Source organism: Falco biarmicus, chromosome 5 (assembly GCF_023638135.1).
Source record: "Falco biarmicus isolate bFalBia1 chromosome 5, bFalBia1.pri, whole genome shotgun sequence".
NCBI classification, from domain to species: domain Eukaryota; kingdom Metazoa; phylum Chordata; class Aves; order Falconiformes; family Falconidae; genus Falco; species Falco biarmicus.
This window is the reverse complement of record NC_079292.1, coordinates 56,271,258-56,296,862: the sequence shown is the minus strand read 5'-3', so window position 1 is coordinate 56,296,862 and position 25,605 is coordinate 56,271,258. Positions and strand designations below refer to the sequence as shown.

Below are 25,605 nucleotides of genomic sequence, written 5' to 3'. Positions count from 1 at the left end.
GAAAGGAACAACTCCTTGCTACCTAAAGAGATGTGTTGGTTTGCAAAGGCTTGAAAGAAGCGGCGGAACCAGCCTCTAAGCTTGTGTACTCAGGAGTGGTACAGGCAGGTACTGCAAGTACATAGGCACACAAACTATCCTCCATACAGAGATTTAGGGGCAGCTCCTGCTACTCCTTCAACACAAGAAAAAAGCACAGCCCTACCCAAGAAAAAACAGCACAGCCCTCATTTTTGAAGCTCTTACACATGCTCAGCTTTCAAACATGTGAACAGTGCACAGAGTCCCAGTGTTTTGTCAAAGGGAGGAGAAAGGGCACACATATTACATAGGCATTTCGTGAATTGTACTCATTTCCAAACCAAGCCTATTTAATTAGGAAGAGAAGGGAAAGGGACAAGAGAAGGGTAGGAAGAGGGAATAACACAGGCAATGGCAAAAAAATTTACAAGAAAAATATGCTTGCTCCCTTAAGCAATGGCCACCAGGGTCAGCCACACTACACAAATATTCCAAGCCACAGCAGCAAGGGAGTATATTAAAATACAGATCAGCCACACACTGCTTTTGACAAAAGGACTTGAAAGAAGAAACAAAGGGGAGCACACCTTGCCCCTCTGAGCCGGCAGCAGCAGAAGGGGGTCAAGCACTCCCCCGGCCTAGAGAAGCAGGGGCAGCAGCAACGTAGCCTTCCTCTTGCACGATGCTGAATGGTATCAGGCAGGAGTCAGTCCAATAAAACAAACAAACAAAACACACACACAACTGGGTTGATCCCGATGAGAGCACTTCTGGGCCCCGTGTTAGCCTTGGCACACCCTTGCCAATGCAACCAAAGTGGAGAAATCTTCAATTCATACAGAGCTCAGAGCAGCACTGACTTATTCTAGCATAAGCACTTGCCCTGCAGACCAGGGAGTCACTTCATGAGTAGAAAAAAAAAAACATTCAGCAGGATTTGTCCAAGTTTATGGAAGCAGAAGGAAGGACAGACCTCCTACAAAGGGGAGGGGAAAAAAAAAAAGAAAAAAAAGGAAGAAGGACAGCATGTCTGTATGGGCTCTGGGATCATCTCCCACCACGCAGTTCTGAGTTCTCTGCTGACAAGTCCTCTGAGGAGGGAAGGGCACAGCAGCACATCTCTTGTCTCTTACAGCTGGTGGAGAGTTTGTAAGAGCATGTGGCGAGCAAATGAACAGGAGTCAAGAGCACGGTTTGGTCTGTGAAAAAGACAAGAGAGATATTTAAATGCTACAAAGTAGTTGTTATTATAGTATTTTATTTGCTCATTCAAAGTTGGATATCTCAAACATACTGGGCTTATGCCCAAAAGCCTGCATTTTTTCCCCTTGTTTATCTGTTTTCAAACCATTCCCTCATTGCTGCGCTGATCTCTGCTTCCTATTTAGAGCTTGCTGTGGAAAACTCTCCTGTTGCTGAGTTAGAAAGACAACAACCAAGAATCAGAGCATTTATTTCCATAGGTACAAAAGTCAACAGTAGATCTTTCGATCTCTGCAGCCCCGTCTCATTTTGGGTAGAATGAAGTGGATGGGGGGGGTGAAAATTCCCATTCCTCCCTTCCAGCAAGGATTATTTTTAGTATAGCTCCACAGTTTAGGGCCACCAAAACACAGAAGACAAGTCAGCTCATACTCAAACCTTCTCACCAGGTCTCCTGCCATCTAGGACCCAATAATTAGTTCGGTCTCAGCGCTTTTTAAGTCTTTAAAAGAGGCACTATAACCCTCCTGCCCTCCCCACCATGGCCAAGAAACACCTGACTGGCTCTGCTGGGCCATCTTTCTGGGTGTCTTACGTATAGCCCACAGAACCTGCAGAGCACCATCTGAAAGGGCCTGGCCCAGAGACTGCAATAGCAAGGCCTACCTTACGTAGAATAACCTGCTCCTTGAAACTAGATGAAGGAAATAAAGTCACAGAAGAGTTAACACAGAGCTAAGTTTCCCTAACATTTCCATCACCTCCCAGTAACACATATTTCTGTTTCCATAGGCTAACTGTTCTCTAAGCATCACCACAACTAACCATCCGTATCCACCCATAAGGGAACTTCGTCCAATAATTTTAATCCAGTGCTCTCCACTGTTCTGAGAACAGAAATAATTAATTTTACCTCTTTCCCACCGCAGCACAGAAAAATAACCTTGATTATTAATAACAGTCAAGTCCACTCAATTTGTGAAAGTGTAAGCCGAAATAAAGACTGGAATATCCAGGTAGAAGCAAGAAGTTCGTTTCTAGATTTATAGCACATGGGCAATAGCTGCAGAGCTTGTTTGGTATAGGGCTCCCTGTCTGCTGCAGTTTAACAGAAACACATCCTGGAGAAGAGTTAACCCCTTTTATCCCCCCCAAGAGCCATTCAATGCCCCACACTGGACAGACAATTACAACTTGCAGTTTCTCTTCAAAGGCTGGGCGAGATATTTCAGTCACCATCCTTGGAAGACCCAGCCCTGTTTGCAGTGAGCAGGCTGATTCTGCCTAGGCAGCTCCCCGTTTTTGGAAGTCGAAAGGATGATGATGTTGATGACAGCCATGCTCCCTCAGCCTCCACTGCTAACACCACGCCTCCTCTAACACTAAGAGCCTCCTTTTACTTGCTGTGGAGTTGGAACTACCTGCTGCTCTGTGCTACAGACTGTTGAAAGAGGCCAGTGATATCATCCAATCCAACAGTAAAGAACAGTAAACAAAATCCCCAAAAACCCAACACTTAAAGGAAAAAAACCAAACACCACCAGCTCCAGCAAGTCACAAGCAGGCAGGCCTTCACATACTTCCAGTGTTTCCACCTAAAAAAACTACGGAAAAGCACGTGTGGATTCACAGCACCCTCTTGTGTCCAAAAAATAAAAAAGAGAAAATAAGGACCCACACCACCAGACTAAGATGGATGCTGCTTACAGTCTACCCACAATTTTATTTTTGAATGTGGAACGCTACCAATAACATCACAATTGTCACAAAAGAAAGGAGAATGACTATGCCAGAAGCCAGCCCCTTGCAACAAAAGGCAGTAGAGCTCTACCTAAACAGCTGCAAGAACTTTACAGCTCTAGAGGCCCAAACAGGCTAACTGCAATCCTAAAGGAGAAACCTAGAAAATATCACAAAAACTGCACACCAGTTTGCTGCAAATGAAGAACTCCTGGGTTTGACAGAGTAGAATTAGATTTGTTTCAGAAACAGAGCCCAAGTGAGCTCTGCAAATTACTAAGTTAACCAGTTAAAGGTTTGATTTAAGGTTAGAGTATGATTTTATTCTGACTGAATTCTACGGAAAGACAATGGGTGCAGGTTAATTGAGAAGTTGTTTTAACTGGACTTTGTGGTTCTTTAACTGTTATTTTCTCTCCAGGCAACTGTAAAGGATTTAATACTTGTTCTCCTTGCTCCCTTATGGAAAGCATTTTAATACATACATATATTTATAAAACATAAAAGTATATTGCTTGTACATAGTGTTGATTTCATTACGGTGCACAGAACTTGAGTTTCCCCATATCAAACCATGCAGAAGGGTTTCCAAATCAGAGGAAGCTTCAGCTCCAAGAATTTCACAGCACCAGGGACACTACAGGCTTGGCATTAGCACCCTTACATACCAAAGGCAGACAGTTCTGCCTTCTACTGTGAGATGCTCTTGGCTCTCACACAATTTTTCAGAACCTTTGAACAATCTCACACTTTCAGAAAGAGATTTCCCGCTCCTGTAGTGAAACGCTGGCTATAGATTCAATGGAGTTTTTATTAATTAAGATTAGATTTTTACTCTTGTCATATACAGCATTATGTACAGATGAAAGACATTCATTGGTATTTTTCAGACCTGGAGCCTGGGAGAGGCCTACATACACACAGAGAGAGGGACACAAGCATCTTTTGTGAGCAAGTTTGTCTAAAAGGACATGTCAAGTTGAGTTATGAGGCTACTCTAGGCACTGGAACCTGACATAAGCAATTAGAAGGGTCAAACGCACTGAACCAAAGTCCCCTTTTTCTGTGTTTCCAGCTCCAAGTGATTTAAATCCTCTGTTTGGAGGGCTGGGGCTGACAGATACTATGTGGTACTTGTTTAGATCATCAGGCACTAGTTAGGCCTGACCCAGCTTGAAGCAAGCCATCACTTTCTTCACCTTTATTCTAGGGCTGGTATTTAAGGCTGTACATATCTACTTAACCTGCAAGCAAGATCACAGGTACAGGCAGCAATGAAGGAAACGGCAGAAATGCAGTCATCTGTCTGGGCAACTTCACACTGCAAGCCCTGATACTTCTTCCTTAAGCATATGATGGAGTTGGAGGTATACTTGTGCAGTTGGTAAAGCATATAGTCATTGGCTTGTAAGTGCCTAATTCTTAGCCTGACCAAGCCAAAGACAGGAGAGCAGTCAAACTGTTCTACCAGAAGGGCCTCTGGGTTAACATTTACACATGTGTACTAAACAAGCTAGTGGATTTATTTTCTAAACCTGACATTAGCATGGCTGGTTGATGGAAACATATCACTGCTACACACCAGCTTTGACAGCTTCAGCCATACCAATGCCTGGAAAAATTCTCTTCCCTTATCCAAACTGGCCTGCTTCTAACCCCAGGAGAACCAAGAAAAGACTGACTACCAGTATCTGACTGCATCCGTATCACCTGTGTCTCATACTGACCACAAGTATTTGATGTCTCTACCTTTCAGCAGCAGGAGATCTTAAGCATCTGCATACTACCCATACCACAAAAATCAGGAAGGCTTAAGCCTCATTCTGGAACCTGTTAAAAAGCTGCTCTCACCCTATACGGCCACCAAGCTCCAAATGGATTTCAGACCTCTGCTGGTTTTGCCTCAGGTGACGGTTTTGGACTGTTTCTCCTCTTGACTGCAGAGTAGCATTTAATCCTTCCTCTCCTAAGGGAAGGTCTATTTGGTGTGCTTTTCCTGAGTCTCATCAATGCTGAAGTTCACACCGATTTAATCTAGTAGAGATACGGCTTCTACAGCTATCGCATTTACTACACTATGCTTTAATACATCAAAGAAACTAAAGCTAGTGGTGGCAAGGGTTAATTCTATACCTATACTAGAAGTAACAGAGGCAGGCAGTACAAGCAGCTTCTCCAATGCTTATGCTCTCAATTTAGTTCTCAGAAAAAAATAAAGCACTAACCTAGTTGCTGTTACAGTAGCAAGTTTCATTTGGAAACAAATTCAGTCTTTGTGTTTTGCAGCATTTTGGTCTGCTGGTGTTCCAGTGTTACAGAGCATGACAACTGAAGAGCTCTGCTGACCCTCATACTCAGAAGGATAATTTAGAGGGTACAGTTAGATCCAGCGTACTCAGAGTTCACTCAAGCAGTGGCTAGAAACCCAGCAGGTTTCCCTAAGCTCGGAGCACCTCTTCTGTGACTGGCATTAGCAGTCTCTGCTTCAGAGCCAGTCAGCTGCAATGCTGGCTTCCTTCTTTAGGATCAAGATATTTATTATTTTCTTTTACTCTAAACCTTGCATTCTGGAGTAAGCAAGATAGAAGTAGAGATCCATTAAACTGTTAATCCTTAATTTCAGAACAGGTAATTAGTGGGCTTTAACAGAACAGCTTGCATGTAGCTATTAACCCTCAAACAGTTTCACTAGCTCCCACAGAGAAGACTGCATGGCAAGTACAATACTCACTTTGTGACAAAAGCTGAGAGAACTGGGGCCAGGGATTTAGGGAAATAATCCTGCTGGACCATATGGTTCAAGGTCATAAGAATACCATAGAGGCTTGGGACAGCTTTGATCTTCTCTTCACTCTGAGAAAAAGGACAAGAATCTGAAGTCAGACACCAGGATCACTACTTTATCTAATCCACTGTATTTCAGAGGCAATGAATTCTGTTGAATGAAGTGCTCCCACACATTGTAGCAGAAAGCTGGTCACTAGATTAAGTACAACTGTTCCTCAAGACAGAATGTAGCCAATTCCATAGCCCCCCAGCACTAGCAACTGAAATAAAGCAGCATCAAGAACATTCTAGTATTTATCAACTGACAGCAGTAGTAACGGGGAAAGGAAAGCAATAAACTTAAGTGAAACAGCCAAATCTCAGACACCCCATGTCAAGAGTCATCTCCCAAGGAATTTCAGACTTCAAAAAATTCAGTTGCTTTATTTTTCTTGTATTATTCTGTAGCTCATTTTTATACCATCTCCAGTTTTTTGGCAGGCCTCATCCAGAACTTGATGCAGTATTCCTAGAACTGGTCTCACAATTACATGAAAGACAAAGCTAATAATCACCTCCCTGCTTATTACATGAGGCTTAAGTTATTCTTGTTCCTAACATGATGCTAACTTACATGTCCCAACTCTTAAATTATTTTTCATTTATTTCTCCACTGCCATTTCAACTAAAGCTCTTCATTCTATAGACAGGCTCTAAACCTGTGTTCCTAGGCATATGTTCTTGCAGTTCATTGTGCTAAGAATCTGTTGCTCATGTGCTTCCAGCTGTGTGGAACAGAGTGGAAGCTGCTCCCTCTCCACACATGCCTAATTCATCCACAGTCCTTTATACCACAGATGACAATCAGCTGGCTGATCCTCAAGGGCTTTACTATCAATGCCACCTCCTGGCCTGAAAGAACTCTCCCCAAGCACAAGTCTGTGCTTTGTGCCCCATGCATATTTGCTGTTTTCTGTACTGGTAAAGAGGTAGGTAGTAGTCCCCAAAACAAGTATTCTGCAAAACAAAAAGCCATCTCGGGTTCTGAGCAGTGGGAAGCTCAGCACTGGTCCAACCACCTTTCTCTGTGTTCATTGGACAAGTGATTTTTAGGAAATTAAGATGTAGCCAAGCATGTCAACATTGTCTGTACCCCAAGCTGGATATTATCAGAAGGAAATCCATAAACCTAATAAAGAGCAGGCTGCTATAACAGGTTATGGCTGTTCTGTGGTCTAGAATTGTCTTGGTCCAAGCTTCCATTCTCATCTTCTAGGTCTTGAGGCAGTGAGAGGCATTAACCGTTGTAGCACAAGTAGGCAAACGCACTTAAGCTTCTCCCCAGTCACTTCACCAAAAGTAAAGCTACAGGTACTCTAATGCAACACACAAGTTTCCTACTGACCCTCCATCTTTTCTTGGAAGTTTATTCCCTGTAACTACGTATTTAACACTAGCATTTGGCAAAGATACTCCAAAGCATGAAGTTGAATGCTACTGATCTAGCATAAATAGTTTGATATATATTTTTGAGCCATCATGTAAGATGCCCTAAAGGACCACATTAACTAACAATATTGTAGATTAGACTCCTGGACATGGCTTTTTTTTTTTAGACACCACAGTCCAGTAGCAGCACTATTTCCTTACCTGACCCTCCTTACCTTTAGGGGATGACCAAGAAAGCAGAACATATTAAGCAGAAGAGGTATAAAGAGCTGACACCTCCTTCATCCTAATGCAACCTTGCAATTTCCAATTTCTGCTGGACCTGCAGACTTCCATTGTCCCTGGGCATCAGGCATGCACAGGCACCCAGCTGCTTCCATGGCAACATAATTACCCAAAACCCAGTCAGTCTGGTCTTTGACAGCCTAAAGAGACCATAACTTAACTCTTTCCTGCTTCCCCACCTTAAGTAGTCCCATGTGTATCAAGAGACTTGTGATGAATGCATCTGAATTAAATGTGGCAGAAGTGAAGGCTTTTCTCATCAAGGCATCTAAAAGAAATAACAATGCATCATATTAAACAATACAAAAAGGGATGCTGTTACAGACTAAGATCAAGACTGACAATACAGGACCTCAATGAATATCAACCGTAAAAGGAGTTTTGGAAGGTAGTATCTGTTAAGATTCCAGTTGTCACTACAGGGACTAGGTATAACCTCTAAAACACTGAGACAGGTGAAACCCAGTCCTTAAGTACAAGGCCTAATCAAGGGAAAACCAGAAACAAAAACCCAACAAAACCCACAAAAAAGCCCCAAATTCCCACACTGCCAAGCTTCAGATCCTATTTGAGCTCAGTCCTATGCAGCACAATGCTCTACTCAATGCATTTGAACATGCATGCTATGTGCATACATGCTTATACATATATTAATATAATCAAATGAAGTAAAACAAGAGTTAGGGCCATAACATTTTAAAGGCCAGCAATTCACCTTCCATTTGAAACCTCAGAGAATAAGGACACCTTAAGAGCTTGTTCAGCTGTTTTTCTGGGCTCCCTCAAGACCAATGTTCTGCAATATTGCAAAATACAATGTTGCAAGCTATAGGCAAGCCAGTGCTTTAGCTTCTCATGTCTGTAAAGTAGGCAAGGCACCTGTTCTGACCTCTGACCATTCTGGTTTCTTAGAATGGGCAGAACCCACTAGAGCAGCTGTAGAACAGTGTCAGACATTAACCAGGATCTCACTGTCAGCTGACATTTACTTTTCTGGAAAGTAATTGCCAGGTTCTACCTTTCCCTCAGGAGCAGGAGTAGTAAAGAACAGCTACATTCATATACAAGCACACTTTGGACAACAGGAATATCCTGTGCTCATTTTTCACTGGAGACAACTCATAATGGGCATGAGCCAAGGCCAGTACTAGCTCAAAGAGATGCCAACTGACTATTTTTGGCTAACTGGACCCATAACCAACTGTACAGATCCATTACATTACTGATTTACAGATAACAGCTAACAGTTTCACCACATCTATGTATTCCAAACTAATAAATTCTGAGCTAGGGAAATGCATGTTTGTTTGCAGTAAATCACTAAGTGGTCTTAAAAATAATTGATCCAATTCTTTTGGACAATATTGTTAAGTAGCTCATGTATGGGAGAACTGTACCGCTGAGAGACTGAAAAAGTTGGAAGTCAGTGGTCAGATGCCTAGGATCATTCAGAAATTCCTGTTTCCAAGTGAGAACATGAAGGGATACTATTAGTCCACACAATAAATCAGACCTAATTGAATCAGTGCTCCACAATACACAGAGAGGAACAGTCCCTTGCCTGTACATTTTCTGTGCCATGCCCCATGTTGCAAATCTCTGCTTACTAAAGAAATTAAAGATGTTTCAGACTGGTATAAGAGGTCTCTCTTTACACTCTCTTAATACTACACTGGAGAGGCTACTTCCTGGAAAACACTTTCAATAAATAGCCTTGAAAAAGTAACTGACTTTGGAACACAGAACTACTGGCCATTGACAGCCTAGCACCAAGGAGATGCAGTAAGGGCAGCATAGATCCACTGAAGACAGCAACTACAACAAACACTCAGCATCAAGCTTCAGAAGCACGAGATATGCCGAGTTCAGAATGAATCTCTACTGTCACTCCACAGAACAGCATGGCCCAGCTTGGTACTTCATTTTCTGGGGGGAGGCAAACTGCTGGGAACAAAACAGTCCAATGGCCTGGCCCATTGGCCCAGGGGCCTTCCTTTGCACTGCAGTGGTGTCCTTGACACTGAAGCAAGTCACACCACTAAGTGAAGAAAGGCCCAGTCACCTGTTGTTTCATGCACTGCTGTTCTCACTGGGGCTTCATCCTTGAAGACTGATGATATCCTTAGGAGAGTTGAAACTACCTTTTCTACATCAGCTGTATCTGTCTGAAAAGAAAAAAAACAGGGACCATTCAGTTCACTGCTCACCAGCTACAGAAGATGGGTCTCTGCCATCCTTCAGATGAATGACATTAATTTTTCCTTGGCCATATCACAAGGTGTAAGCAATACTGAAATAAAGTTACTCTATGCAGAAGCTCTGGTGCCAGTACAAGGATGAATTGCATCATCTGCTTACATAAGGTTCCTCAGGATCACTGGGGAGATGATACAAATCTAAGTCTCAAGAGAGAAAGTTATCACCTCTGGGGATTAAATGATTCTGAAAGACAATCAAGCACAGAAGCTCACCTACCTGCTGAGCAATCATTACGGAACACTTTGGTCCTAGTCGCAGCAGCTTCTCTGGTGATGGGAAAGCAAGGAATGTGGCAATGTCCACAGGAGGAGATGGCACTGGAGTTGAATCCTAAAAGAGGCAGAAACCTTTTCAAGTTTGGTCTTGAAAGTAAATTGGTTCAGCAGCAAGGGTACATAGGACAGGTACATCAGGTCAGGATTTGTTCTGTTTGAAAACTATTTGAGGCTGGAATGAGCCCAGAGTTGGCACAGTCAGAACATGCTAGCACAACTGCATGGCATTGCACTTACAATGTTTCCACCACTTTTCTACACGTTTGTTACAACTGCTACAAAGCCTTTCCCTCCATGTACGTGTGCACATAAATATGTTTTACTGAAGTGTGCAAGTCATCTGTTTTCTTCCTGTGTTATCTCCCTGACTGTTTCTACAGTGCCAGCCCACAGGGAATGTGAATGCCTGCCAGCACTCCAAGTTCAGACTCACTTCAGATCTCACTTTTACTCTTTTTCAGCTGAGGAAGCTTACCTGTGAATCAATTATCTTCTTAGGAGTCAGTGACTCCTGTTCTCCCTGTCCTATCTCCTTTAGCTGTTCCTGTTCCTCCTCCTCCTCTTCCTCTTCCTCATCCTCCTCTTCATCCTCCTCCTCCTCTTCCCCTTCATCATCACTAAGGATTGATTAAAACATTACGTTAATTACACACCTGTAATTCCTGTACAATTGAACTCGAAACTTTTTTTGAGAAAAAGCAATCTCCCCTCAAGTATTACTGCAAGAAGTTAATCTCCATCTCTAACACAGGCTTCAGCCACCCAGCTGACAATGGCAAGCAAAGAGCAAGGAATGCAATAGATAACTAACACTAAGTCCATCAATGAAAAGACGACACAAGGCTTATCCTGCTTATGGAACCCTTCAACTGTGCTCCACACTGCACACTCAGACCAGTGTTCTGAGTGTTACAGTTCTTGTTTTAAGATGTAGGTGAATGAAAACATTGATGAGAATTGTCAGAAAATTCCCAATTTAAACTCTGGTATGCTGCTTACCTCAAAGATCCCAGCACAGCTGCCATATTGAAGCCTTCAAGGATCTCCTGGAGTTGCTCACATCCCTCTTCTCCCAAACAGTTACCTGGATTGACAGAAGAAAGGAAGCAGACTTAATAGATATACAGCAAAAGCCTCATGAACTTATGTACATTCTTGTTTATCTCTTATTTCTGAAATTGAAAAGTTGTCAGTCATTTCTACATAACACCTTAGAGGCAGCAATGCAGACTTCAGTCTTCAGTTATCAGAATCAAACAGTTGTTAAATAAATTTCAGCAGCATTGCACAATAGCTAAAACAAGCAAACCCCCTAATTTTCCAGTAAAGTTTTACTGAAAACAGCTATAGGTATTAGGCTAATCTTTGCACCTCAAGACATACTGAAACTGCTTAACTTTAACAATTAACTGAGTTCATGGCTTAAGAAAACTTCCAGGATCTAACTGCTTCCTGTCCCAAGGTCATCCAAGTTCAGCTCAGAGTACTTTTTTTTTTTAAATGCTGACAATTGCAAGACTAGAATATATGATACTGTCAACATTCTTCCTAGTGGTTTCTTGTTGGGATCAGACTAGACATACTTTAACAAATTTACATACCGTTGAGATCCAACTTCTCCAACTCTGCCTTATCTTCAATAACTTCAGCAACAGTCAGAGCAGCATCTCGTTTGATCTCACAGAAGGACAAATTTAGTTCCTAAGAAACAGAACATTTTTTTGCACAATTCCTATTAACATCTACCATCCCGATATGCTTAATGTGCTCACAAGTGTTCAGGGAAGACTCATCTGAAGACGCTCCTACCAAAAGTAGTATTTTTAATTGGAAATAATACCCGACACCTACTCCTACTTCATATACTTAACACAGGCATGTTGAAACATAGTGTTATTAAGAGCAGCCCTACTGAAGGTAGCCATTTTACTAAAATAGCTACAGAGACCACACCATTCTGACTGCTGCCCTAGAAGGTAGCAGACATTTCAGTCCTTAGTAATCATTTGACTGGAGACCTTCGCTTATTCAAGAGCATTCCAGAATTCACACACCAGTAAGTCTTATTGAAGAAAGGTAGTTACTATCCTAAATGGACTGTATACTTGCTTTTGAACACTTCAGTTGGAAGTTAAGGCCTTCAAAAAACAAACTACAAGTGATACTACTTCTGATAAACACAGCCAGCAGAGAAACAGTGTGGACAAACTAGTAAGAGTAAAGTTACTGAACAGCCAGACATCATACCCCACCATTCCACACTGCGCTCAATCAGTCCTTTCCTGATAAGAGATTTAATATTAACAGCAAAAGGGAAGCAGTCCTTGAACGGGATGAATCAGCTATGATTGCTTCATGCCACCTTCCCTTAGCCACTTCTGCTCTAGAAAAAAAGGATTTAACTTCTGGCTGTTCATCTCAATACCCCCATTAGAATCCTTACTTAAGTTTTCCTGGGAGATTCAGATAAGCTCCAGTAGTATCAGCAGAAGCCTGAGCAAGGGATCTCACACCCTAAAGTACCAGGTTCATATACATAAATAAGTATTAGCAAGCTGAATTTTTGTCTTTGACTGTAAACTTGAAAGATTAAGAATTATGTGTTCAGCATATGTCCCAGTGCAGTTGTGATCCATGGCAGGTGTTTCTAGAGATCCTAGCTTACTTATATTACTGGCTGGAATTAGGCCTGTCTAGAACATTGTCAAACGGAAGTCCTGTGCAAATGCTTGTGTGGGAGGCTATGGTATTGCCAAAACCCTAAAAATATCTGGACCTTTGATACGTGTCCTAAGAAAAAACATGAACTGTATGAACTCAGAAATGCTAGAGATTACAAGCTATTTAAGAGGAAAGTCTCTGTTCCCACTCATGACCCTCTAAGAAGTTCCAAAAGCAGATACTTCCATTGTCAGATTTCTTGATTAGCACTTGCTGAATTGAACCAACAACTTCAAAAAAACATCAAGCCGAGTCTAAACAGACCACTGGTACACTTCCATGTAGAACAGCCTTAGGTGTACATGGCAATGCCACTGATCTACAATACAGCTTACTGCTTTCGAGTTGTGAATCCCACTTTAAAATAATCAGAAGTAGTAGGAGAATGGACAGAAAAACATGAAATGGGAAACTAGGCATTTTCAAAACAGATTCAAAGCTGAACAGCAAGACAACAATACCTTTAATTTATGAAGCCCTTCTTTAATAGCATCAGCAATAGCAACAGCGCCCTTTGAACGCACCAGGCAGTCTCCAAAATTGATCACTTCAATCTGACGAAGTGCCTTCAGAGTCTGCAAGACAACACATATTTCAAAATACAGACATGCAAGTAAATGAATGTCCTATTACTCCTGAAAGGCCAGCTTTTCCACTGCAACATGGCATGTGGCTCCACCAACCCAGAGGCGCTAATGCCAGCTATATTTGAGAAGACTGGGAGGCAGAAGACAAACCCAAAGCAACAGCTTAGAACAACTCACCTCTGCCATGGCCATAGCTCCTTTCTCTGTGAAGGTGTTGTCATTCAAGTTTATAACCTTAAGCAGTGGGTTGATAGCAAAGGCCTGGGCCAGTGCCGTGATGCCAGGATGGTTAATTCCATTCTGTGGCATATGGACCTCTTCTAAGGTCCCAATGATCTGGGAAAGGATGTACATGAAAAAAAGCTCTTAGGAGACATACTTCAACACGGTATAGTGCTCCACTCTAGTATTTGCTTTATTTTCCCTTGAACTCAAGACTCCATTAGTTCTTCTACACAGAATTATTTACCAGCAATTATGTCACAAATCAAGCAAAATTGCAGGCTCATGGCAATCAGATCAACACAAACCCCTAAGTCACAAGTAGCACCCTCCCAGCATGCTTGCTCTAGATGCCTTAAAAAAAGAGCTCTTCACCTGGGGCTCAACACTGAAATAGACCAAGCAACATCAATGGATATGGCATTTTTTCTAATTAAGTTCTAGATTTTGCCCTGACTGCAGAAGCAAACCAGTAAGATTAGTATAAACACTGTTCATGGACTAAACAGTATGTCACAAAACACAGTAATGAATGCCATTTTAGTAGTGCCACTCAGTCTGAATTTCTCATGAGCCACTTTGTTATGCACCTTAAGTATTTAAGAATTCTTATTTTTGCCACGATCACCAATTGGTCAAAATCACATCCAGCAGCTCTACAAAAAAATAGCCTATAATCCGTAATATCATTGTTAATATACCTAACAATATGCATTATAATTCAGAAGTCACTTTTAGCTGCAATGGGGAAAGAAGAGGGAATTAGGTGGCACCAACCACAACGAATCCTCTTCTTCCATCAAAAGTGCAATTTGGTCAGTGACAGCTAGAGAAGGCTACATAGCATTTAAAGCCCTTACATGATGATCCTAGCAAAACCACTACATTTTTGCCAGATGATTGAATAACTAGGCAAAGTAGTCAAGAGGTCAGCTGGTACACCCAACCCAGTGCCAAATAAATTAGCAGCAGGAGGAGGAGGAATAGGATGACTATTAAGTTACTCAGGAGATCCTATTTCTCCCTCAAGCCACTACTTTACACAGCCACTAGTTATGTGTTTGGAAGCCTAGGTCACAGAAACATTCACTCATCAATTCTAATTGCACTTGAAGATTCCAGTTTCAGCAAACATCAAGACTTTAGTCAACCAAGAACCAGCCACTGCCTCCAAGCTGAGGCAAGCTCTGTGTGCATTACCTTTAACATTGGTACTTAACATACCTTGCTCCAGTTTGCTGTGAAGAAGCTCTGGTTTGGTACTTACCCCAAAGGCTTCAGCCAGCGCAGTAGCACCATCATTCTCCAGACGATTTCTGCCAGCTACAAATACTTTCAAAGCAAGAGGCTTGCCCTGGGCACTTGATTTCCTATGACACTCTTTCAGAGCAGCTGCCAATATCTAAAGATAAAACAAGCAATTTATACTGCCTCAGCAACTCATTCTGAAGGAATCCAAGTGTATTTTGTATATCCAACTCAAGAAATACTTCAGTGACAGTTGAAACATACCCACTTCTACAGTGGGATATACACTATCACTGACTACAATACTTGCACACTATGGTCTTAGGCAAGTGATAATTTTGCAACACTAGGACACACTGACTCCATTAAGAACATTTGATTCTTAAACAGGCAAACATGTAGGGCCTTAGTGATGATGACAGTCCCAGTTTTCTGCCTCATCCAACAGGCATCTCTTTAGTGGCAGGCTCGGTAATACTGTTCTCTCAAATGCAAGGCTACTAGCTCCCTTGACATGGAATCTAACTTTTAAAGATAGAACCCGTTTTCCTATGCTGGAAAAACAGATGAGCTTTTCATACTTCAGAAATTTACCCATGAAAACATGTGGAGGGAAAGGATCTCAAGACTGGAGAAAAGGAAGAACAGTCTCATTAAGCTGAAGGGAAATGCAAACTCCTTCAAGTGGGGAGGAATAACCTAGATCACTTGCAGCTGGTCAAGGGAAGTGATCCTTTTCCTACACTCAGCCCTGTGAAATGCACTCAAGTACTTGCATCCACTTCCAGGCTCCTACATAGACATGCAAAGGTGAATCTAAAGGGTTCCAAGGATGATTAAGGAATTGGAGAATTTTTCCACACTGGGTAAGTGCTGAAAGCTGGGATTATTAAGGCTGGAGAAGATAAGGTTCTGGGGGAGATCTTATTCATATGTAAGAAAAGCCAGAGTAACAGGATGAAGAAGGTGGTGACACACAAACCAGTGTGAAGAAAATTCCATTTGAACACAAAAAATTTTTACCATGAGGGTTGTTAAACACTGGGATTAGACTACCCAGAGAGCCTGTGAAGTCTCCATTCTCTGAGATATCCAAAACCTGACTAGACACAGCCCTAAGCAACCTTGTCTAGTTGCCTTGAGCAGGGGAGTTGAACTAGACAATCACCAAAGATCCCTTCCAACATCAACCATTCTGTGATTCTGCATAGGGCAGTCTGAAGCCAAGTCCTGGCTCTGACCTCATTCCCAAAAAGGAGACAGCCCTTACCTTGCCACCACCAATGCCCATGCCACAGTTATTGAGCTTGAGTTCCTGCAGGGTGTAGCACACAGGGCTCTTCAGCAGTGCCTCAAAGCCACGCACACCATCTGGCCCAAAGGCATTGTCACTCAGGTCCAGCTCCACCAGCTGGGCTCCAGCAGTGATGAGTGCATCCCCCAAAGAGATCTGCAAGGTAACAGATGGCAGTGGGTGGGAAGGAGGGAGTGGATTGACTTTTAGTGACAGTAACACTGCAGCAGCTAGGTATGACAGTGACGCTGCAAAAAATTTCCACTTTGAAGACATTTGGCAAAGCTGCATTGGGAAATAAAACTTCGCACAACTTCTCTAGCTTTAGCTGTAAATTAAGCTAAAGATAGCTATAAGGCAATTACCAAGAAGTTATCCCAGCCCTTTAGGTCAAATACACAATTTTCAAAATGAGTTTCCCCCTTTACCCTGCTAAAAAATAATTTTCATTCTATTGAGTTTATGCTCTTGCTTCACTGGACTCAAGTAGGCAGGGAGCTCTGTAATATGCTTGGAAGAGATGGCCATGTCCTTTTATTTAGAAAGCTTAGTTACCATTCTATCCAGTGACAGGCTTCTTCACTAGTTTGAACTTGCATTTGGCCTTTTATCAACTGTTCTCCATCTCATACAAATGGAGCAGAAAAGAATCACTCACCTGGGACATTTAGCATTAAGAGCATAGAGAAAGATCAGCTCTGTGCTAAAAAAACATCATACTCCCAGAAAAAGCATGAGAAGGTGAGAAAAGAAGTTATATTAGTCAGAAGTCTCAGATCTAGTTTTCACTTACCAAAGCAGGAGGTATCTCAGACCTTAGTCTCCCTGTGAACATGTCACTCCAATGACACCTCTAAGAAACACAGATAGAAACCATTAAAATATTTAGGACAACACAATTGTACAGAAGTTTACACATACAAGCTGCATTATATTACTGGGGACAGCTTAATACTGTCTGCCTTCCCTTGGGTTTGTCATTTGATTGTACTAAAGAGCTATGAGAACTAACATTACAATTACTTCACTTGCAAGGACATAAATCCACTGAAATGCACATTGTAAATAACACTATACAAGACTGCTTGCTTGTACTCAAGCTGAAATTATTTTCTGCTGAGAAAATCGCCACAGGAAAAATCAGCAGGAAACTGAAGGATACATTAGGAATGCAGATTTTAGTAAGGTATGGAGCTCAACAATCAGAACTGGCTGGAAAAGCCACCTTCGGGTGACTAACATGAATCATTATTTCATACTCTTCTCCTGCAATGGACAGTGCCTCTAGCAGCACAGCATCCTCCTAGCATTAGGCTAGAACAATAGTAGGGAAACAGCTTAGAAAAGCCTCCTGATGCATTTTCTCCATTATTTCTTCCCTATTCAGCCCTTCTCCAGAAGGAAGATCTCATCCAGCTTTCCATTAGAACTTATGTTTTGTTGCCACAGTTTGTTTACAGATGCTGCCTCTGCAGAGAGGCTCTTTGCACAGCTTCCCAGCTTTAAGACTAGAAGCCTTCTAAACGGGAAGAGTTACGAATGCAGAAAGTGTTCCCATTATCCCAAAGTCCCCAAGTTCTGCCATGTTTTCCTATGATTCTTCTTCCTACTGGAAGAACCACCAAGCAAGCTTTGAGGCTAACTCAAGGCAGGCTACTGCAGGAAGAGCATAGATAGGCCTTCAGTATTTCTACATTACTTCTTCCCCTTTACCATTTCCCACTCAAGGATCTCACCTTGAGCTCCGATTTCTTCTCCAAGGCTTTGGCAATGACCTTTGCTGCCTCCACACCCACTGTGTTGCCTTCCAGACGCAATGCTTCCAGGCCATCAAATTCCTCAATTTGCTTGATCACTTCTTCAGCTGCAAAAAGCATATAGTCTAGTGGCCTTTTAACTATCACCTCAGGTACCACAGTAACACCGATGCAGCAATACTTGCTCAAGCCTACCCTTAGCAAAACCAGATGATCATTATCTGAAAGAATCCTGGAACAGCAAAAGGAGCAGCAGAGCTAAAGTGTCAGGTCATTAGAGAGTGTTCTCTATTCCCCACCCTGCCTTTTCATAATTTGTTTCTGGTACTGTTGATAGCCATCCTCCTATTTGCAAGAGTAAGTTTCCTTACTTCCTAAGTAAGATTCCTCTGCCATTCAGCACACTGTTTAGGAGCTAGAGTGCATGTGTCTACAAAGATGCAAGGACTAAGCTTAAAGTTGATGAGAATTGATGCCACATCAACAGGAAGAAGTTCTCACTGGCTGACAGAAGTAGATGCCTATTTAGCAAGCATGTCAGGGTGGAACAATTTAACTCTACAGTAATCCTATGCAATACACAGGAGCAGGCTGCAGACTCTTGTATCAATGGGCACGTGTTATCATTCCCAAGCTCCAAAGACTTTCCCCACAGTTCAGTGGCTTTGCACTACTAAAACAGCATATAAAAAAACACCACCTTTGGAATCAATGAAAGAGGTACGCACTATAGCAAATAACCTCTTTGAAGAGCATGCTGTTTCTTGGTGTGGCAGAAATGTTGATCTAAGACTATAAACACATTCTCCAGGTATTTACTATACTAGCAGCCACTGCAAAGCTTTCTTACCTGTGAAACACATACCAGCAAGAGATATTCCAGAAAAAAAGTCTAACAAATTGATCATAATTTGGAAAGAAACTGGACTACTGCAGCAGACTAACATATCAGCCTGTTTGTTACTCTGTGCAGGTCTTCAAAGCATCTACTTGTTTGAGGAGCTGTTATCCAATTGCTTACTGTTTTTAAAAGAAGCACCAACTTCTAATGCACAGTGACTGTTAAAAGACTTTGTGTTCTCACCAAGAAAACAAGAACTACACATCAGGGAGCAAACCCCCAATACTGCCAACTGTAATACCACCACATCAAAGCAGGGCACAAGAAGGGAAGGCAACACTGCTATCAGAAGCGGCTGTAGCCAAACCCCCCTTGCATCGCAGCTAGTATTACGACAACTTGTCCATGCAGAATTAGCATCAGGTTTACTACAAGACTTCAGAATTTCAGGGAGACACTTCCCAAACACAAGGGTATTTTCTCTTACCATCTTCAGCTGTATTGAGTTTAAGGCTCTGGCCTTTGAAGCTCAACTGTCCACCACCCACTTGGGTTTTGGCAAGTGACTCTGCAAGCTTAGTGATGTCTTCTGATGCCATTTTTCTGCTTTTCCCAGTGCTAAGAGCTGCCAATTAAAAGAAATCATTAACATAAGAAAAGCAAACTACAATATATGATCTGTATGAATAATTATATTTATTTGAACACTGTGGGTTTTGTTCCCAAGATATCTAATTGAGTTTTCAGTGTCATTAGTGTTTTCCCCATAGCTCACTTATGACAGCTAGGCTAGATTAACATTCCAAAGCCAGCCAGTCATGTGGTGTTGATTCTTCCAAAACTGACAGAACTTGGGTTTCGATGGAGTTGTTACACTCCATAAATAACCAGTACCTAAAACTATGGATTAAGGCCACTTTAAGACATTACTCTTTGCACAACAATTTTACAACTCAAACATAACATTTCTGTCCCCAAACCCCATCCCTTAATTATACACGCTGCACATTTCCCCTGTTATCCAAAGCAAGCTAGAATGAAAACAGCTGTTTTTCCGTTTCAGTGATATCCCCAGCAGTGCCCTTGTCAGCACAGTTCTAGAAACACTGAGTTGCTGAAAACATCATCAGGTTTGTGGGTTCTCTTTCCTTTCCAATGTCCCACACAGATTCATCACACTCATTAAACGGGATGATCTTACACTGATGATTGATTAGCAAACATTTTGCCTTGAGGCACAAGTTTGAAGCTAGCCATGTCTAATAGCATCTGCATACCATTATTTAATGAACATCAATCACTGCATGAAGTAACTGGCCTCCATTCATTCAGCAGGATAAATGGAGCATGTTTCTTAACCCCTGCTGGCGTAAAAGACTACATACAACTAGCGTTTAGAAGCAACATACTTATAAAACAGACTTCAGGTGTCAGAAGGGATAAAGGTTCATTCCTACAAGAGCAAACCGATTCCCTTCCATTCTTTTCTGACTTAGAAGTGGCTCCATACACTTGCAACTCTGTGCTTAACAGCACTGGTTTTAAAATGCCCCATAAATGCAAGTTGGATGTACATACTTTCCTCCTGATACCTAGCTGTGAAGCCTTCAGCTTTCCCAGAGCACATCATCTCTTCAGTTTTCATTAACTTTAGTGTTACTTTTGGACACGGGGAAAAAACCCAAAAAGTCACCAAAGCTGATCAACATCACTTGTCTCGGATGACTCTCCTCTAACATAGATGCTGCCAGTAGAAAGACACCTGCATAACTTACTCCACTCCTACCAGGCATCTGTTCACCTAGTTCAATTATTAGTTTTGCTTTTAAACACCTTATCGCTCTACTGTTTAAAAAGTTAGTTCTATTTCACTATGGTGCTCTTCCATACTTTAGAGGCATACACACTCCCTTTGCATCTCTTTCCCTTAAATCCCCTTTTACTGTCTCTACCTTACACACAGGCTCTTCCTAATTTCAACACCAGGAATTCATCACCACAAACCGGAGCAGACTTTATTGCCAACATGTTAACCACACCCAGTTGTCAACCTACCAGACGTCTCTTCACTTCTAGTTCTTCCCCAGGGAAAGCTTTAAAAAAAAATTAAATTGAAAAGTGGGTACGTTTGGGAAATAAAACCAAGATCTGGAAACGCCTGAAGAGCGGTTTCCGCCTTACTTATGGACAGTACGAAGATGCAGGCTTCCTGACGGTCAAAAAAAGCTGGTTCAGCCGAACGTTTTAATTAGCCCCCGCAGCGGCTACCTGCCGCGCTGCCCTGAGGAGAGGCCTGCTCTGCCCTCCCGGCAGCGGAGGGCCCGGCCCCGGCAGCGCCGGGTGACAGCCCAAGGTTACCCCGCGGCCAGCCCGGCAGCGCGCCGCGCCGCCCGCGGAGCCGCCGCTGCCCCCCCGAGGAAGCCGCCGAGCGCCGGCCGCGCCGCCACCTGCGCCCCGCGGCGGCCCCCGCGCCCCCCCCGGCCCCCGCCGCCCCGCTCCCGCCCCCGCCGCGGGTAGCCCCCGCCGTGCCGCGTGGCGCCCGGCGCGCGGGGAGAGCGGCGACGCGGAGGGGGCTCCCGCGGCCGGGCACGCGCGACCTGCACCCGCGCGGGGGTACTCCCGCCTGCGCGTGGGAGGGCCGCGAGGGGTTCCCTCCCCGCCCCCCCGGCGCGAGGAGCCGGGGCGGCGGCAGGAGGGGGGGGGTGTGGGTGTGTTAGTCCGCTGGATCGCATCGCCTCACCTCACGCGCACCCCCCGCCCCCGGCCACCAACGGCGGCTGCCACCTCCCCGCCCCTCCCCTCACCTCCGCGCCCGCCGCTGGCTGCCGGGTGAGGCGATCGAGTGGCGCCCGCCACAGCCCTCACGCCGCCGCCGCCGCCGCCGCCGGGGACGATGGGTGAGAAGTGGGAGGGGGGGAGGCGGAGGATTTGAAAGCCGGCAGTTTTGCTTCCCCCTTCGCGATTGGATGCGCCGCGTGACGTTCCGGGGGTGCCCCCGCCCCGCCCCACGCCGGATGCCGTCGTGCCGCAGCCGGCCGGCCTCGCCGTGCGTGGGCGGGGCTACGGGGCCCGCGCGGCGCCGCCACCCGCGGGGCACGGCGGGACGTGCAGTCCTGGCGGGGAGTACCCGGCATGCCTGGCGCGGAGTGCATCCGTGAGGTGGCGGCCCCGGGCCTGGGCCGCGGCCTGCACGGGGTCCTCCGCCACCCGCGTCTGGTGGTGCGGGTGAGGCCGTGTGATGCCGGCCCGTGTCCCTGCCCACGGCCACCCCTGCACCTGCCGCTCCAGGGCGCGGGCTCCGAGGTGCGGCAGCTGTGCCATTGGTCTCAGAGGGCCGAGTGGGTCTGTGGTGTGCACCCCAGCCCCGTCACAACAGGCGCTCAAGGAAGATGTCGCCGGAGGAGCTCTGAATTGCTCTGCAGGCTGCCCGGATACCCACAGATGAGACATGAGTGCCGCCTTCTGTGAAGCCTTGTTTAGATAATGGCCCTGCAGATCTCATCTTCGTACTTGTATGTAATAGACAAACCTTTCTGCTAAGGAAAGCGGTTCATCCAGGAGTGCGCAGTCATCCCTACTCAAGGATGCAAAAGGCATCAGTTCGCTTGACAGCTTCGTGCATACATTGTGTGTGACATTTTCTTCTGGAGTATAGAAATAAAAGTACATCTGATGGGACAAGGTGAGCTGTGCATACACCTGCTTGTTACAGCAGTGTTTGCGCAGGTCCTCTTAACCCAATCTCTCCTCTCAGAGTGCCAACTTACAGCTACCATTTCCAGTGGCAGCTGCAGATACCTGGTGAGATCAGTACTGAGGTGGGTAATAGGCTGGATTTATTCTATTTGGTCCCAAAATATTGTAAAGGCATTTTTCATTCTCTCATAGTTCTCCAAACCGTGGTTTTGAGAAACGATTGCAAATGCTTATATGGACCCAGGAAGACTGTCACTAATTGGCAATGCTGGGTGACCTGGGAGACTCTGTTGAGGTTGAAGGGCATGGTAGACCTTCTTTTTTCTGGGGGAATACAAAAAGCAATTAAGTTTCTTTATGGAGCATGACAGCTGAAAGAATAAAAGCCATAAACTGGTACAGCAGCCAGATGGGAAAACTGAACAAAATTTAACCCATAAATAATAAGAGGAGTTTCTCTTGCAACTAAAAGAATATTACAAAGCTGAGGCACCAACTAGATTACGGTTGTATGTGAGAAGCATAAAGCTGTCAGAAAATGTAGAGCAGGTGAGGGAAATAAATTAGTGTGATCTTGAGAAGGAGCTTGAACTTGAAAAACATAAGCAAGGTACTTGGCACTCATTATTAGTTCCTCATGATCTTTAGCAATAAACAGGATCATATTAAATACCTCTGATTCCCTTCTCTGTTTTTCTCCCAAATATTGGCTAATTACCTGGGCCAGAAGAGTGAGAATAAAGTTAACTATGGATGCAGCTATATTGGAATTAGGGTGTACTGCGCCCTTGCAGAGTAGGTCCATAGATTCATTCTCCCTAGAATAGCTTTGCAAATCAAAGTAATTTTTACAACACTGTAACTAGTTCATAGCAGGGATTGGCAGCGGTTTGTCTCTGCTGACTGCCTGCACATGAAACCTTGACAACCATGCTTACAAATTGTGAAAAATCTTTGTGTTAACTGCTAAGGAAAGATGTTATTTCATGAGGAGTGGTACATGCTGGATCATGACCTTGCAGGACACCTCTCAGTCTTAGCAAAGAAAATTGGGTGGGAGGGAAGTGTAATGTGACATTTGATTGGGAAATGTAGTCTTGAAAATGAATGTTCTTGAATTAAAAAATAGTGCTCATTCCAGTATAACTCTTGATTGTGTGTAGATTCTGGTTTTGTTCCACTTTCTCCTCAGCTCCTCCTAGGCTGCTGCCTTCTCACCCAGCTATGATGTCTTGCCTTTCAGAGGTGCTTCAGGGTTGGAGGCATCCTGGGCCTCATTTGATGCTTAGTGGCTCTGTGAGGCTGCCCTCCCAGTGTGCCCTGGCATGTCTGGTCTCCTCATGTTTACTTTTCCCATGCAGGCCTGTTCCACCTGTCTTCTGCCCAAAGCCACCACCCCTCAACAGAGACTGTCATTTGATGTACATTTTGGCCAACAGCTTCTACAGCAGAGGCCCAGCTTGGTTACACTCTACTCATTGTCACAGTGACATTGCCTGAAAATAAGAGAGAACCAATCTGCTGAAGAGATAATAAAAATAAACATTGTCTTAGCCATTAATAACAGCAATCTTTGGATCATAATATCTAAAAAAAAGTTCCATGTGCTTAAATATTGTGAAGAGCGTAAGACAGTGTTCTCCAGTGTCATATGGTACATTTTACAATTCACAGCCTATATTTCATAAATTATCAGTTTATTGTGTTGACAGAGCTGCCAGAAGCCAATCCTACTCAATATAATAGAGTCTTTCCTTTTCTGATCAACATGTTTTAAATATTAAACAACTTCAGTACACTTCAGATGATCCCTTCTACCTGCCTCTGAATCTTGTCGGAGTTGCTTAGCTGCAAAGCAGAAAGTGACACTATTTTGGGTCACTGTAAATAGAGGAGCGAGACACTGAGGAATAAACATGTCACCGATTACACTGGAAAAGAGGTGATAATTTAACCCAGCGTCAGTCTGGAAATGATGGTCTGATGGCAGACAGAATCCTTTACGGAGAAAAAAACTATCCTACCAGGAAGGCCAGGCTGGGACCTGAGCATAAACCTCATTTCAGAGGATTATTTGAAGTTAATGGTCGTGCAGCTCGGCAGGGGTGGATGAACCCCCTGTCTGTGGTGATCTGTATATCTCTGTCCTCACAACCGTTTCCCATGATATAATAACGTGCTGGGGGGCCTCAGCTGACCGTCCGCAACTGTGTTCCTGGGGCTCTGCTGGTATGGGCTGCTCTGGAGATTCAGTTCACTTTCTAGAAATATTGAGGGATTTGGGACGGAAACAAGCCAAAAATCTAGTTCCAAGAAAGTGCCTAAACTCATATATGTGTACATAAATATGAAAATATATATGCATGTGCATACATATATCATAGTATAATAGTATATAACATAATAGATATATAATAGTATATAATATAATAATAATATGTTATATGTACACACACTGCATATTTCTTTCCACCCAAAGATTTATGTTTTCAGAAGATCTTATTTACAGGGAACCCCCTCAGCAGTGCGCAGTGGACTAGGTAAGGTCTGGCTGGAATAGATAATTGCTGTGCCATAAGCAATGGCTCTGGTCCCCTTCCAGCAAATGTATGCGGGCGGGCAAAAGGGTCACTGCTTCACGTATGTGATAATCCCATGGGGAGGGGGGGTCTTGTAGTTCAGTTCATTGCTGCGCTTCGCATGCATGTATCCACTCTGCAGAGGCAGCTTTGCTTTCTTTTGGGGTTTATTTTATGTATCAGCAAAGGCAACCAGGAAGAAGAAAAATCTTGCATTAAAATAAGAATGGAGTCTCAATTGCTTAAGCGCTTTCATTAATTTTTTTTTTTTTTTAAGCATAATTCACCTTAAAGAATCTCAAAACCAACCACAAGGGAAAGATTTGTGAATTTTTGTAATGGAAAGCGGTAGCCTCTAGGGCCCAGAGGATATGCAGGGAGGCATTTTCTCTTGCTGGTGCAGCTCAGAGCGAGCGAGCGAGACCTGGAAATGAAAGTAAAGAGATCAGGAGGCACATGGAGGGAGCTGCAGGGGCAGCCGATCCAGAAGCAGAATGCTGCCTTCTATAATTAAATAGCACTTACTATTATTATTACTTCTAGTAATAATACATTAATAATATCTCTAGTAATACAATACTATTTATCAAGGAAAGTTTATACATAGTGTGTGGGGAAACCCGAGGAGAGGTGAGTCCTTTATTATTATTTTGGGGGGATTA

General features: G+C 43.6%; 2 protein-coding genes across 13 annotated transcripts in view; one reads left to right on the top strand and one right to left on the bottom strand.

Moving 5' to 3' along the window:
- Window positions 1–350: 350 nt before the first annotated feature.
- On the bottom strand, window positions 351–21,622 carry RANGAP1 (Ran GTPase activating protein 1). Of its 2 annotated transcripts, XM_056340714.1 has the most exons (17): window positions 21,473–21,616; window positions 20,724–20,761; window positions 19,156–19,293; window positions 17,807–17,934; window positions 16,864–16,923; window positions 16,047–16,226; window positions 14,796–14,930; window positions 13,484–13,642; window positions 13,181–13,294; window positions 11,600–11,699; window positions 10,998–11,082; window positions 10,474–10,615; window positions 9,940–10,053; window positions 9,527–9,629; window positions 7,644–7,732; window positions 5,696–5,817; window positions 351–1,220 (listed from the first exon to the last, which is right to left on the bottom strand). In XM_056340714.1, the coding sequence occupies exons 3-17, from the start codon at window positions 19,265–19,267 to the stop codon at window positions 1,151–1,153; spliced, it is 1,713 nt and encodes a 570-aa protein (XP_056196689.1). In that variant the 5' UTR covers window positions 19,268–19,293; window positions 20,724–20,761; window positions 21,473–21,616; the 3' UTR covers window positions 351–1,150. The 2 variants fall into 2 exon arrangements, with proteins under 2 accessions (XP_056196689.1, XP_056196690.1); XM_056340715.1 differs by lacking the exon at window positions 20,724–20,761 and having other exon boundaries at window positions 21,473–21,622.
- Window positions 21,623–21,807: 185 nt separating this feature from the next.
- Window positions 21,808–25,605, top strand: part of ZC3H7B (zinc finger CCCH-type containing 7B) — a 52,487-nt gene continuing 48,689 nt past the window's right edge. For 5 of the 11 annotated variants that reach the window (XM_056339935.1, XM_056339926.1, XM_056339934.1 and 2 more), the window contains exon 1: window positions 25,054–25,573. The gene's annotated coding sequence lies outside the window, so the exon portion shown is untranslated. Of the gene's footprint in view, window positions 22,487–25,053; window positions 25,574–25,605 lie in introns of those variants that run through there. The other 6 variants (XM_056339931.1, XM_056339933.1, XM_056339927.1 and 3 more) reach the window with 4 other exon arrangements.

Bases quoted from the DNA above. Each gene is read 5' to 3' on its own strand.
- RANGAP1 (XM_056340715.1), bottom strand. From the start codon at position 19,267: ATGGCATCAGAAGACATCACTAAGCTTGCAGAGTCACTTGCCAAAACC. The intron at 11,083-11,599 runs GTATGTAAATTT...CTGTCAATCCAG, and splicing joins GGAGAAGTTGGATCTCAACG to GTAACTGTTTGGGAGAAGAG. The intron at 10,054-10,473 runs GTAAGCTTCCTC...TGCCTCTTTTAG, and splicing joins AGAAGATAATTGATTCACAG to GATTCAACTCCAGTGCCATC.